Here is a 15,533-nt window from a genome sequence, read left to right on the forward strand (position 1 = left end):
TATCCCTCCAAGCCCCTTTACCCTCTTTCCTGGGGAGGCTTGAGAATAATATACCAACCAATAGGCTAATCAAATGAGCACAAACCAGACCCTTGGCTTTTTAGGACATTAACAATCAATCAGGTTCTTAAAAGAACTTTATAATAAAGGAAAAAAGAAGCAACTCTCTAAAATTAGGATGGAAGGTAATTTTACAGGGTAATAAGATTTACAGAGCATTCTCCTCTAGGCTCAACTTCAAAGTTACAAAAAACAGGACTAAGCCTCCCTCTTATTAGCATAGAGAAAATTCACAAGCTAAAACAGATAATCCAACACATTTCCTTGCTATTACTTACAATTTCTGTAACTTTTAGATGTGTCATTTCAGTAGGAGCTGGGTTACCTGCTTGGTCTCTCTTTGTCCTGAGAAAGAACAACAAAGAGAGCACAAACAAAGCCCCCCTGGCCAGTTTTGAAAGGATTGCATTCCCTTATTGGTCCTTTTGGTCAGGTGCCAACCATGTTATTTGAGCTTCTTAACCCCTTACAGGTAAAGGAGGGATTTTATGCTACCCTTAGCTGGATGTTTATGACAGGTGCTTAAATATCTTTTGAGGATCTAGGTCTAAGCTCCTCTTTGTTCTTCTGCATTTCACTCGGGCCTAGCTTAATAATCTTCTCCACTCAGCCTGGGGGCTTCTGAGGCTCCCAGCCGTAGGTGCCTAGCTCTCCTCCATTCAGTATGTGGGGGTGCCTAACTCAGGGCTGAGGCGTCTACCAGGTGGTAGGCTCTTGGGTAGATATGGCCATTGCTTGGGGCTGGCCTTAGCTGACAGGAAATGGAGGGGATCCTCACCTTTTTATGTTTGCATGAGCTTTCAGAGTAGCATGGGAGCTGAGCACCCACTAGTGTTTATAAACTGATTAGCTAAACCTGTCCATCATATAAATGCTCAGATATGATGAAAATATCCAGCCCTGTGCAGTAGAATGCAGCCATCTTCCTCACTTTTGGAAGCCTAACATAAGGTGACCAGTGAGCAAGTGTGAAAAATCAGGACACAACCTGTTTTCCCCTAGGCGGGGGTGGGGGTGTTTACAGTTGTGTGTGTGTATATATAAGATACAGCCACTAATAGTGGAACAATCCTGATAACAGTTGGATGGGGGTGTGAGCACCCTAGCTTAAAAACCAAAGAATGAGGGATTCTACCTCTGATTGAGGGCTTGATGTTGGGGTATGGGATACCACTCTTCACTCAACCAGCGTGCAAATAAATTCCTCCATGAAGGACAGGGGTGGGCAAACTTTTTGGCCTGAGGGCCACAGTGGCGTTCTGAAACCAAATTGACAGCTGGGTAGGGAGGCCTGTGCCTCCCCAAACAGCCTGCCCCCCCATCTGTCCCCTCCTACTTACTGTCCCACTCAGAACCTCCGACCCATCCAACCCCTCCTTGTCCCCTGACCAGCCCCCTCCCCCCCAACTGGCCCCCTGGGACTCTCACACCTATCCAACTGCCCCCTGCTCCCTAACTGCCCCCCAGGACCCACTGACCCTTATCCAACCACTCCCCGCCCCTTACCATGCCGCTCAGAGCACCAGGACTGGCAGCCACACCGTCCGGCCGGAGCCAGCCACGCTGCCGCGCAGTCTAGAGCACTGGAGCAGGCTGGTGGCTCTCGCAACCGTGCTGCCCAGAAGCTCGCAGCCCCGCCACCCAGACTGCCAGGAGCATGGCAAGCTGAGGCTAGGGGGGAGGAGCGACAGCAGGGGTGGGGCGAGGGGCTAGTCTCTTGGGCTGGGAGTTCAAGGGCTGGGCCAGATGTGGCCCGCAGGCCATAGTTTGCCCACCTCTGGTGTAGGAGAAGCCATGCAGCGAGGCAACTGTGAAGATGTATGCCCTATGCAGAATTTTTTTTTCCAAATGCTGTTGGCTAAAAACTTTCCCACACGTTTGATCACCATGTTTTATTACAAAGATAAGTTTTCAAAGATTCCACCAAATAGCAGGTAAGAGAACCACACCGACAAATACATGACAAAGTTAAAAATATATTACAAAGGATCAGGGTTCAAGGCAATGCATCCAACCCTCAAGCTCTGTTCCTTCCAAAGGATGGAAGCAAAGAGCATGTTTCCTCTTTTTTTTGCTTTGGAGAAAAGATTAAATTAAGTATAGGCCATAAGGCATGCTCGCCAATCACAGCACCTGGAGCAGATCCATAGCCTGACACTAATTAGCCCGTTACCTTCCCAGTGTTTCAACACAAGGATCACCACTTCATGGGAACGGCCCCTTGCACCCCTTTGTCACACTGCCTCCCACATCTCACCTTCAGCTTCCCCGCATTGGCCCTGTGTGTATCTGGCAGCTGTTCACAGTTTTTAAAGAAGAAAAATTAAGTTTTTTTTAAAAATCTCTTTCAAAATAAAATGTAGCCCAGCTACATTTGTAACATTTCTAGGCTGAAGCCACTTATGCAGCAACTACTGTTAGACTTCCACAGTGTATGTACTTTTCTGCAGTTCTGGTTAAGTCTTTCTCTTCCTTGCCCCCCACCCCCAATAAAGTGTGTAATTTTTAAAATATATATAATATAAAATCAGCTGTGAGGCTCCAAATCCCCATAGAACTAGTCTATACTCAAGGCATTTCTGAAACATTTGTGACAGAGGCCCTGGCTGTGATCCAGCCAGGGGATTTTTTTTGGTTGAACCAAAGTAGCTCACTGCCAGGTTGATTCTTAGCAAAGTGATCAGATGGCAGCCATGTGCATTATGGAGATTCCCCTTTAAACCCTGCCTTGGGTGAGGTAGTATCTTTTTTTGTATTTTTGGTAGTATGAAAGTTTGGTGCCAAACTGGATTTGGATTTTATGGGCAGTTTGGCTTTTCTTGCATTCGTGTGCTGGCTTCTGGTATGTGTAGCTAGCAAAGGGAGCCATGGAATTGTGTTGTGGTCCTTCACCAATGGGCAACAAGGAAGCGAGAAAGCTTGTATTCCAAGGCACTGCCCTTCCGCAAGCAACATAAAGGAATCTGGGACAGTAAAGTTAGAAAAATTTCACCCTATTATACCAGTGTAAATCCAGAGGATTTGATTGGGACCTCAAATCCAGTAGCAAAGTTGCTCCAGCTTTATAGGCATGTGACTCCATTGACTTGGAATGACTTAGATGGACTTGCTCTCAATTTTACACTGGGTTAACCGAGGGCAGACTTTGTCCCGTAATAGCCCAAAATAGCTGGAGTCATTCCAGCTTGCAGGGATTGCTAGATAGGCTAATTCTGTAAAAGGCGTTTGGAGTCACAGTACATTGTCTTTGATGCTGTTTGGGCTGATGCAGCAATAACCTTCCATTCATTTAAAGTCAATAGCTGCGGCCATCAGCATGCCAGACACAGCAGACCAGAAGCTGTTTTAGGAACAGACCCATAATACTGGCCTTGATTTAGTTTATCTCCATCACAACATCCTACATTTTCACCAGTCCCAGAGTATACCTCACAGCTGCTGAGCACTGTGTGAGTTCCAAACGATCTTCAGAGGGACTACCTGACACTGGGAGCACAGCTTTGGCCAATTCTGCACTGTTCCACCAGTGTAGATACTAAATAATGAGTTAAACTCACTGGCATTACTTCAGGTTTATACTGAGAGAAGAATTCAGCTGTAGGGTGTGCATGCAGGAAGACAGGGAAGATGGTATAAAGGGAAGAAAACTTTTCCTTTTGACCCCCTAATGTATCTTTTCCTTTTACTTCTAGGTAAAATTATTCCTGTGACCAGCTGGATGAAAAGTGGCTATTTAGGGGATATTTGTCAACTCTAGTTTGGTGTGTGCACAAACATCTCGGAAACTTGGGGAAGTGGGAACAGCTGCCCCAATTTGTTCCTCTCTGACATTGTCAAATGGACAATACAATCCTTCCAGCTAGATAATTACCATTTCCATTAGGGGTAAAGTGCTTTCGCATGTCTTGACTACTTCGGAAGCAATCTCACTGTCTAGTCCATGAGTTCCCCACCTGGCACAAGTTGCAGATGGAGTGGTTATGTTTACACATACAGTACAAAAATAAAAGGCACAAAACACATCTAATGCAGCAGATAATGTACAGTAAACAGATTCCCTGGTATTTAAAACATACAAAAGTAAGGGGGTATAGTTAAGGGAGTTCTGCTGCTGCTCCAATAGCCTTTGAAATCTCCATTCATCACTCCCTGAGGCTTCCCCGCTGCTTTGCATCCATCATTATCGCTTGCCTAGCCTGGGATCTAGTCTGCAAGGAGTCGCTCTGGAAGCAGGAATGCAGGGAGTTGATGGCTGCTCACACGCAGGTTAAAGGAAAATAGTAAGCGGCACGTCTCTAGTTCCAGCTTGAAAGAGCAAATAAATTATGGGCACTATGCAGTGCAGATCAACGAAAGGGAGTTGAAGCTATCTGGAAACGATGTTTGGTGGCTTCTCATCCCTTGCTGGCTCATCTCACCAATGGCCATGCCCACCAACAATGTGGTGACAGAGTTACCGTAAAAGACACAATCAAATATATATCTACATGTATATATTTTGTTTAAAGGCTTGTTCCCTAGTGGACAGTGCACTACAGAGAAGGTCATTTCCAGGAGCGGTTTCAGTCCAGAGCAGCCCTAGGCCTCACTGCAGCACTCATAAATATTGTCCTCCATGAGCGCGATCACTTGCTCAAACTTGTGCTGCAGCTGCGTGCGTCTTGTGGTGGGGTTGGAGTCCAGGGCATTCACTATCTGTAGGAGCAAGAGCAGTGAAGCGATTAATGCAACATGCACCAGCCTTGCCCTTTCTGTGTTCCAAACAGGTGGTGTGGGGAAAAGGATGAACCATCTGGGCCTAGTGCCCTGAGGAGGTGTGGAGGAGGGGGTTATTTGCCCTGTCACTGGACTTTTTCAGCATCTCCCCGCCTTTCTTTACACATTTTTGGAGCATTTTGCTGACTGATCCAGGCTACATTTCACTTTCAGCCATCCTTGCCAAACAATGCTCAGATCAGATGAGAATAGGTTACTGGTCTTCCAAGAAGCCAAGGGATTGGAGGGAGAGAGAGAGTGTGTGTGTGCACGCGCACGCACACACACGTGTGCAAGCTGCCACCTCAGGGCTGGGCTAGTGCACTGTAAAACAAATAGGACTGCATTAGGCCTGCTCTTTAAAGGGGGGCTCACCTGGGCCTCCTTTTCCACACCCACAGATTTGTGGGGACAATTAACTGCGGGTGGAAGTGAAGGCACATAGACATCTAGCTATTTGATTTGCAGGTGCAACAAGGAGCCACCTACATGCTCTCATTTGCATCCACAAACATTTGCAAGAGCAAATTTCACGCCAGAAGAAGGGAGAATGAGACCTATTCTGAATTCTCTGGTGATCTGACAAAAGGGTTGAAAATGCACCTAGGTTTTAAAAAAATCTTTGACTGACTTTACAGGAAGGAGAGAGAGAGGGTTGAGGGGAGACACACAGAGAGAGAGACTAGATAGATATGGACATCCTAGATCCTCAGCTAAGGCCATTCCATCAGTGACAAAGAACCGTCTCTTCCTTGTTCGGACTCTTTTTGGTGGGACTGAGGGCAGGTCAGACACTTGACTGATAAATCACAAAAGGACATCAGAGAGACAAGGTAAGGAAGGTAATAGCTTTTATTGGACTAACTTCTGCTGGTGAAAGAGACAAGCCTTTGAGATCACACAGAACTCTTCTTCAGGTCTGGGATTGTTATAATCCAGTGGCTCTATTCGGTCCATGATTTTTAGAATCTAGCAAAGTTATGAATTTAAGCTTAAAGCATAACTCTGCTAGACACTAAAAATCATGGACTGAATAGAGAGACTAGATTTATGGCTTATTAAAACAAACTTATAACCCACTAACAACCCCCCCCCGCTACCTCTCCCACCCCTCCAGTTTCTTTCCCCCCTAGGTCTGGAGGGGTATTAATGCGCCACTTCATCTTGAATAGTCCCCTGAAATATGTGTTAACTATTTATGCTGAGCAATCTGTTCCACTTTGCATTTAGCTGTGACAGTCTGAGTACATTTCCCAGACCTGAAGAGCTCTGTAAAGCTCGAAAGCGTGTCTCTCTCACCGACAGAAGTTGGTCCAATAAAAGATACTACCTAACCCACCTGGTCTCTCTGATATCCTGAGACTGAAGCGATGTCCAAGTTACCACGGTAAGTCGACCTACGCTAGCAACTCTAGCAACGTGAATAACGTAGCTGGAGTCGACGTACCTTAGGTCGAGTTACAGGGGCCTACACCACGGCGGGTCGACGGAAGAAAATCTCCCGTTGACTTGACTTACCTTACTCTTCTCGTCGGGGGAAGACTACAGGGATTGGCTGGAGAGTGATCTGCAGTTGATTTGGCGGGGTTTTACTAGACCCGCTAAATCGACCGCTGGTGGCTTGATCTCAGGGCATTGATCCCTGCCGTAGCATAGACCTGTCCTGACATGGCTGCACCAGTGCTGCATACAAAAGGACATCAGGCATTTCCCCACAGTTACCTGGAATGCTGAGCACTGACTTCGCCTCCTGACAAATGAAGCTGCTTACCTGAGTGCGGTATCTTTTGGCATATTTATATATTTCAGCCATGGCCACGTTGGTGTTAAACTCATTCCGATATTTCTTCATAAAAGATAAAACAAACCGGGGAGGAATATTAATCCAAATGCAGGAATCTAGTCCGTTCAACAGAAAGCAACTGGAGTAATAAAAGACTTAGATCTGATTTGCTTTAAGTTAACACTGGATCAAAATGCTTGGACTCTTGTTCCCATCTACGTTATTCAAGCTATATGTTATATTTGTTTAGTGACTTCAGAGGCAAAGGCCAAAATTTATTCCTGGCACAAACAGGGCCCACCTCCATAGATTACAGTGGGAGTGGCATTTGTTTATGCCAGGGATGAATTTGGCACCATTTTAATAATACTATATAGCACCATTCATCTGTAGCTCTCTGTATATCCCAATTAACCCACCTGGTTGCATGTGATAGCAGCCTTCAACTAGCTGAAGGAGGGTTCCAAAGAGGATGGAGCTAGGCTGTTCTCAGTGGTGGCAGCTGACAGAACAAGAAGCAATGGTCTCAATTTGCAGGGCAGGGGTGGGGCCTATCTTAGATATTAGGAAAAACTAGTTCATTAGGAGGATGGTGAAGCACTGGAATGGGTTACCTAGGGAGGTGGTGGAATCTCCATCCTTAGAGGTTTTTAAGGTCAGGCTTGACAAAGCCCCGGCGGGGATGGTTTAGTTGGTGTTGGTCCTGCTTTGAGCAGGGGATTGGACTAGATGACCTGCTGAGCTCTCTTCCCACCCTAATATTCTGTGATTCTATGAAGGGTGGGCCAGGACTCATTAAAGCTGAAGCCCATCTGGGGAAGAGCTGGGTGGCCCTCTAAAGGGAACAAGTCGAGGGCAGAAGGGGTCTGCAGGGAGTGAAGGAAGAACGCTGTAGTCGCTCTTTTGGTGGCAGAGAGCAGAGGACCAGGACGCAGCAGTTGACTTTAGCAGTTCTGATGGTTTTGGGTGTCCCTGCTGGATAGCTGGGCCTGGAGATAAAGGGGAAGAACTGGCTCCACCAGGGAGAGGTCAAACCCTAGAACAGGCAGGTGATCCTGAAGCAGCTTAGCAGGGATAAAACTTGTCGCCATGGAGGCCTGGGGAGTTTAATGCTACCCTCTGATGCAAGGGTTGCAGTGGATTGGGAACACAGCCAATAGCAGGAACCAGATCTCCAGAGAGCGAGCCCTGGGAGGCCCTGGCCCTATAAGAGCCTGCAAAGGGGCTGGGGAGAAAACTTGGGGGAAAAAAGGCTATAGCAGGAAGAAGTCCAGGGAGGCAGCAGCAAGGAGGCTTGTGGAGCAGACTTTGGGTTATAGGGTCCCTGGACTGGGTTTCCCTACCAGCCATTGGGAAGGTGGTGTGAGGCCCCTGAGAAGTGGCAAAGGACAACTGAAAACCCTGAGTGAAGGGCTGTAGAGATGATGCGACCAAGATTTGAGGGCCAAAGACCAGATGAAAGGTTTAGACTCTGGTTGGACTTCTTGTTATCCCAGAAAGGGTGGAACTTAATGGTGACCTGGCCAGAGGGCTGAATTGTGAGACAAGACAGACCACAGTGAGAGCTGAGTATCTGTTGGTAGAGGCGCTGGGGAGGAAAAAGCCGCTTTGACTGCCCAGCCACGAGAGGGCATGCCAGCCATGTGTCAACCCTTCCACAATCTCCAAGCACATCACAGAAGTGTGTCAGAAAGAGCTGATCGGGAAACTTCTGACCAAATATCTTTCATTGGAATTTGCAGATTTGTTAAATGAAATGCTTTTGTGGTGATGGTTCTATTTTGATGAAGTGCTGATGGAACCCAAGCAGCAAACGTGACTGCCAGGCAGGTTTTGAAACATGCCTGGTTTCCTAGCTCACCTGCCCAGCTTCCCAGTAGCTCATCAGGCAGATTGCCTCAGAATTGGGGACCTCAGGGCTTCTAGACTCTTTGGGAAGCTGGTTTCCTGGGCTTCCAAATCCCAAGAGCAGGGTGCTTGGGTAGCCAGCTGGCCTCAGAGCTATGGGAGACCTGGCTCCCAGCGCCTTGGCAGCCTGCCAGGCAGAGTTTTGTTAAAAAAAAAAAATATCTAAATGGAATGTTTCAGTGTTCCAAATCAATTTTTTTTTATTTGTTTCAAGGAGAACATCAAAATTTTGTTTTCATTCGAAATCCTCTGCAAACTGGAATTACTGTTCTCAGGACAGCTCTATTATTCTAATTTTATAGAGGGGGAAACTGAAGCACTTAGCAGTGAAATCACAAACAAAGACACTGGCAGACCTGGGTACAGAACCCAAGTTTGTTCACTCCCTGTTCAGGGACGTTCTGGTCCACACTGATGTGCTAGAGAGAGTCTTAGTTTCAGAATCAACTGCCTTTTGGTTCATCAGAATTCTTCTGTCTTCACAGCAGCACATCACTCATTCCTACCATGCTCCTTTTTAGGAGCAAATAAACAGGGCCAATCCCTGACAATTTGAAGGTTGCAGCCGGAGAAAGTGGAGTTAGTGGATCTGGCTCTACATTTATATAGAGAGAGGAGAAATGATTTTTCCCTTTCTGTTCCTCCTTCAGCATTAGCATGTATGATGCTCAATGCCAGCGCCCTGTGCTGCATTACCCAATGTCCTGTACTGCAGACAGCTGATCCCTGCCCACTTTCCCCATAGGTTACCGAGGTAACCATTACGGCAGCCAGAAAAGGCATGCTCGGCAGCCGGGAGAACAACACCACACTCCCACAACGGATTTTGTGGGGCTGCTCCTGATCCAGCAGACACCAGTGGGTGTATGAGTAGACCCTCTTTAAAGCTACCATGGCTTTGCAGATTTCTTACCCGTGACTCCTCTGCGAGGTGTGCATTCATTTCCTGCTCACTGAGAGTCGGCATGTCATGGATCTGTTTGTAATAGCGCTGCACTATTTTCCTATACTCTGGAATCTCCTTGGCATACAGTAGTTTATTGGTAGGTGAGTCCTAGAGAGAGAGAGAGAGAGAGAGAGAGAGACAGATGGATACTTCATTGGCTCCAAGGCTCATTCCCTGGTCATCCGGGCTTCACATTGGAAGTTTAATATGACGTTTTTAAAACCAGAACTTCAACTGTGTTAAGGAAAAAACTCAACTTTTGGGTCCTGGTTTTAATCAGTAAGATGCACAAAATGTGTGCACAATTGCATGACTAATATGCACATACAACTGCTAAGACTGCATGTAAATCAGGGTACTGGGTACATACATGATGAGGTGTTATCCAACTTTACACATTCATTTTGGGCACGCAGACTGTTTAAAAATCAAGTTCTTTATGTCACGTTGGTGGGAGGGACTGAGCTTTGCAGGTTGACATATTGGCCTTGGATTCTTTTTCATTAGAGGTTTGATTTATTTTTAGTCGTCTAAAACAATGTGTCCAGCTCACCTTGTGTCTGATCAAGTGCATGTAAATTAATAAAGGGGAAATACCAACTTCACTTTGTTTTGTCCAAGTGGACGTTAATCATCTCATTCTCCCCGCCCAGCTATCAGGGATGGTATAGCCCCACCAGCACCTACTCAGGCAAAAGTCTGAGCAAACTGGTGGGATCAAACTGATCCTCCAGGTAGTGCCATTCCTTTCAATAGCATTACCCTGGGAATGACCTGGGCCTACTACCTTTACACAGTGCCCTGAAGGTCAACAGACTGTCTGTTGGGATAAGGAAGGGAGAAAGTTCTAGACTGAATGATGTTGTACTGAGACTAGCCTGTCCCAGCCCCCAGACACGCAAGTCCAGGGACTATTAGCAAGAGCACACTAGTTGACCCCAAATGTTGCAGCTACACAGGGAGGGAATTGGGTCCTTCAGCTAGAAAACCAGTTAAGGCCTTCAAGGTTGATAGCAGCACCTTGAAATGGACCGGGCCACAATCAGGAAGCCCGTGAAGCCGTTAGGGCACAGTTGTAATATGGGATATGGCTAGCACTAATAAGGGTATGTCTACACTTTTTCTGGAGGTGTAATTTCCAGCTTGAGGAGACATACCTGTGCTAGCTCTGGTGGTGCATAATGGCAGTGTAGCTGCAGTGGTGGGAGGGCTACCCACCCCGCATACATCCCTAACATCTCCCATGTGATCACACTTGGGGCAGCTGGTCCTTTCCACCACTTATGCTGCTGTGGTAGCACTTCTGTTTTTAGGGTACTAGCTAGTGCAGGCATGTTTCCTTGAGGTGGAAATTATACTACCAACTCAGAGTGGAGACATACTCTTACTAAATGGGCAGCAGCATTCAGCATCAGCTGTAGAGTTTGTGTGGTTTCAACCCCCCAGACTGCATTTGTGCAATGCCCTGCATATTTATATAGCCTGTTTATAACACTTTCTTTACAAAGCTCAGAGGGAACCAAACTTCCTCTTAGTTATTTCTCAGTTTCTGTACGTATATGTATTATAAATTGTATGTTGGCACAGAGTGTACATGTTAAAGTTTATTACATACACGGAATACAGATGTATGTGATCTGATTCTAATCTCATACCAATTTAAACTGGGAGTAACTCCACTGAAGGCAGTGCAATTACATCAGTGTAAGGCTGGTGACATACTGTATATACAGGCCACTTTACTTTTATGCGGGAGATTTATTCTTCCCACATTACTCAATGATTCCTTTTTTATGCTATTGTGTTTCTGAAAACATTTCCATCTGCTGTTTGACCCCAGCTGACCCCCCCTTCTTTAATTGACAGTTTGACAAGGACAAATTATAGGTGTTTCGTAACAGACTAAAAAAATGTTCAAAACCCAAACAAACAAAAATCAAGCACTCATTAGATCTTCCTCCAGTATTAAATCTCTCCCAGTAAAGACTTCCTGATGCTTTTAATTTAGGTGGAATGCTCTGCCCCGACACCCAGCCCCCCACAGGGTGTGCTTTGTGTCACACACTGCACCATGAGGACATGATTTACAGCACTCACTCATAAAACTTATTTACACCAGGAAGTTTCAGATGTCAACACCAAACTTAGTGGAGCCAAAGGGAGGACAATAAAACACACGCAACCTCTCTTCCTTCTAGCTGCCTGAGCTATGGAGTTTGAGGGTGATGTGAGTTACATGGGGGTAGAACGGGTAGCAGTGAGAGGAGAACCAGGCCCATATTTTCTTGACTGTTGTATATTTACAGTCTGTTCCTTGAGTCCTTACTTCCATGATTTCAATTAGACTGTTTGTGGGATAAAGATTAGGATTAGGCCCATAAAGACCAATAACTGTTCTGAGCTACTAACATTTATCAGTGGTAAAGTGCAGAGGATAGCCTCAGCAACATAAAATCCCAAGAGGAAGCTAGATGCTTGGGCCTGATTCTGATCTCCCTCAAATCAAGAGTAACTCCACTGAAGTCAATGGTGTTACAGCAAGGTAAAACCGCTGTGACCGAGTAGAATCAGATGCCTAGATACTAGGATGATGGGCATATTCAAAATAGGGTAGAACTAAACTGATTAATCCTGTGTGAACTGATGGCACCTAGATCTGCCACCTGATCTTGGCAAAGTCTCTGAAGGCAAAAACACTCATTCTCGCTTAGCCTCATGCAGTTGTAGAGTGATGTAATCAGAGCACAGTCACCTGAACAAACCGTGACATGTCGCTTTTCGTTTTACAACACTGAAAAATGACCCCTTCTGGCAACGCCACCAGAACTTAATAACGAATGATCGCTTTTCTGTAAGTGTGGATGAACTGCCTACAGACCAGAATACCCTATGATAGCCCTGCTAGAAATCAAACAAACAATCTATTAAAAGGATTGGATGCTCTTTAAGGCAGGGACTGTGTCTTTGTACGTGTTTGTAATGCTCTTAGCACAATGGGAGCTGATCCTGATTTCTGGCAGCTATCATCATAAAAATAAATAAGACCCTGATCCTGCAAACAATTACACATGTGCTTAAAAGAGAAGTCAATGTCCCTGCTCTTGTGTAAAATAAAGCACATGTGTAATTGTTTTTCAGACTTGGGGCCTAACTAAATAATCACTCTCTCTGTCATGTTTTCAAAGTATTTTCGATAGGCCCCTATAAGGTTTCATACCTGGTTGATATACATGACAAACAATACCTCATGCTGCTGGGCTGAGCAACACGGACAACTTGCTTTAAATGCTGGAATATGTGCTAGGGGCAGGATGAGCACCTCATACCAACAGTACTTATATAGCACTTGACATTGCCAAAGAGCTTTATACAAGTGGATTTGTTAAGCCTTTCATTCCTGAGGTAGGTTAATATTATTATCCCTATTTCACAAATAGGAAACCTGAGTGGTTAAAGCCTCAATTCCCAAAAGTGCAAGTGAACTTCCATGTAGACCTCACCCGTCCGTGGGCTATGCCCAATGCATGCATGCAAGTCAGGGTTGCTTGTGTATGCACAGATCTATTTGTACCCAATCCTGACATTACACGCAGGTCGGAGGTGTGTACTAAAAGGACCACACACACATGGCATGTGCACCCTCAGTTTGGGGGAGGCAAGCCCCCTGCCCTGCCCCTTCCGCCCAAGGTTTGCCCCCGCCCCAGCTCTTGCTGCTGGCCCACCAGCACTGTCCCGAACCCCAGCTGGCCCCTGGAGTTCAGGAACAGCCTCGAGCCTGGGCTGGCCTGCCAGAACTTGGAGTAGTCCAGAGGAGCCCTGGCAGGCCAGGACTGAGCCCCTGAGCCTGGGCCACCCAGAGGAACTCTGAGCCCTGCCATGGCCCAGCCCCAGGGCTGCAGCAGGAAGCATTAGTGGAGGTTTGGGAAGGTTTAGCCTCCCCCAGCCTCCTTTACCCGCTGCCCATGAGCACACACTTTGAAAATTTATGACCAAGGGCCACAATCTCGTTATTTCGGTGCTTAACACCTATTGATTTCAGTGGGAGTTAGGTGCCTAAATACCTGTGATGTTCTGGGCCTAGGTCACTTGGCCAAGGCCTCAAAGAAAGTCAGTGGTGGAGCTTGGATGAGATTGCCGTAGTTTCTGGTTCCCAGTCTTGTGCTTAGTTCACTAAAGCCTTGTCTATGCTAGAAAAAGAACTATACCAACAAACCCTGCTAGTGGAGACCAGTTTATACTGTTTTTTTTTCCAGTATAGCTTCTACCAGTTCCCTGAATGGAATAGCAATATTGCCAAAAGGACTTTTTTTTGGTCAGTATAATTCCATGTCCACTAGGGCTTTTGCCGGCATAGCTGTGTCTCTTGGGGTGTGATTTTTCACATTCCTAACAGACGTAAGCTTATCTGGCAAAACATATAGACCAGGTCTCCATTGTGCTGCCCAACATGGAACAGGCCACAAGCCAATTTTCAACCTGCCTTAATGTTTTCAGTGTTAAGGGCTTGATTCTTCCCTCTCTTCCCCCAGGGTCATTCAGGAATAGCTCTGTTGAAGTCACTGAAGTTGAACTGTTGTAAGTGAGATGAGAATCTCACTTCCATTTAAAGTTGCATTCAAATTTTCCTTCTGACTCTTAAACTATTATTAATGCAGGTCAGGAGTTGGTGCATAGCCTCTGCATGGGACTCTCAGACAGAGCGTCACAGAAAGCTGGAGATGGGGCCTACTTGCAAAACTGGGATTTGGATTGGAGACTGCCTGAGATTCAGGAGTGTCAGCACCCCAAGGTTGATGGGGCCCATCCTTACACTTTTCAGCCCAATAACTGCCATCAGCCATTATGTCAGCCGTAATTAACATACATACTGTCATAATCCCATTTCTTTGTGTACTCATGGTGATGGCTGTTTCTCAGTTTGAGCTTTTATCCTATTGGGCTCAGCAATAAAGTTTTCCTTTAAGAATGGGAACAATATACAGAGCAGCGCACCACCTGGTCTACTGATGAAGGACCCAGAATATTTCATTCACCATTTAGGCTTCAATTTCCTTAACTTCCCAGACTCTGGCTCCCATGTTGCCTTCCAGCATGCCTACAACCATGCACTCCCATCACCCAATCTCAATTCTTGTAAGACCAACTCTGAGCAGAGAGTGGGGTGAAGGGACAGATCCATCTTAGTGGGAGCTGCAGATCTGTACCTTGCCCAGCTGTAGGTCGGAGATGGAACAGGCATCGATGAAGGCCTGGGCTATGACAGAGAGACAGGCGTCTATATGGTCAGTCTTGTCGATGTCAAAGACAAACTGGGGATTCTTCAGAATGTTGACCCAAAACCTCAGAGGTAGGCTGCATGGGAAAGCATCAGAAACAGACTGGATGAGCTTAGTCATTCCCAGATCACTCCAGAGTGATTTGAGAAAAAGAAAGAAAAAAGCAGATGGGGTGATGGAGGAGAAAAAACAAGAAAAAAAGAAAAGGGAAAAATATGGAGACAAGGTTATTATTTAATTGTTGTTACCACCCCTTGCTGTGCCTCACCTTGGCTAGAAGGGGCAGGAATGTGTTTCACAGATGACGGGGAGTTTCCCTTAGGGTGAAGTGTGAGGATCAGACATGGAGTATGCATGAGTATCCCTACCTAGGTATGATCGCTGCATTACACCTCGAGTAATTCATTGAGCCTTGCATTGTCCATGAAAGATCTCTGTGCTTTTGCCTGTAAATTTAGAACTAACTTCCTACAAGTGGTGCTGATCCCTGTCCCTCTGTCTCAGTGTCAGAATGTAACCAGAGCCTGATGGTAGGCACAGTCCTGGGAAACATCCCTTGTGTCTGACCTTCATTACGTTTTCTCTCTCTCCAAGGGCATGAGTCCAGAAGGCCATTGCCGTCTTGCTCTTTTTTGTCGCTTTCACCCTGTCTCCCTAGCACAGATGTTTGGAACACCTTTGTGGCAGCTATTTCAGTACTGGTGAGAGTGCCCTGCAAACACAACTTGCCATGAAATGGCTACAGCACAGACAACAGCAGTGCAAACTTCTCTCCATCTGCTCCTCCCCGGCCTAGATGGATCAG

The 15,533-nt window shown here is 46.2% G+C and overlaps 1 protein-coding gene across 2 annotated transcripts in view; it reads right to left on the reverse strand.

The window, feature by feature from the left end:
• Positions 1-1,942: 1,942 nt before the first annotated feature.
• PLXND1 (plexin D1) overlaps positions 1,943-15,533 on the reverse strand; it is a 133,212-nt gene continuing 119,621 nt past the window's right edge. The window contains exons 33-36 of one of the 2 annotated variants that reach the window (XM_038410807.2): positions 14,657-14,804; positions 9,420-9,560; positions 6,587-6,661; positions 1,943-4,755 (exon numbers count right to left, since the gene is read on the reverse strand). In XM_038410807.2, coding sequence (XP_038266735.1) covers positions 4,639-4,755; positions 6,587-6,661; positions 9,420-9,560; positions 14,657-14,804 — 481 coding nt within the window. In that variant the 3' untranslated portion in view covers positions 1,943-4,638. Of the gene's footprint in view, positions 4,756-6,586; positions 6,662-9,419; positions 9,561-14,656; positions 14,840-15,533 lie in introns of those variants that run through there. The other variant, XM_043519807.1, reaches the window with a different exon arrangement.

Source organism: Dermochelys coriacea, chromosome 7 (assembly GCF_009764565.3).
Source record: "Dermochelys coriacea isolate rDerCor1 chromosome 7, rDerCor1.pri.v4, whole genome shotgun sequence".
Lineage (NCBI taxonomy): Eukaryota > Metazoa > Chordata > Testudines > Dermochelyidae > Dermochelys > Dermochelys coriacea.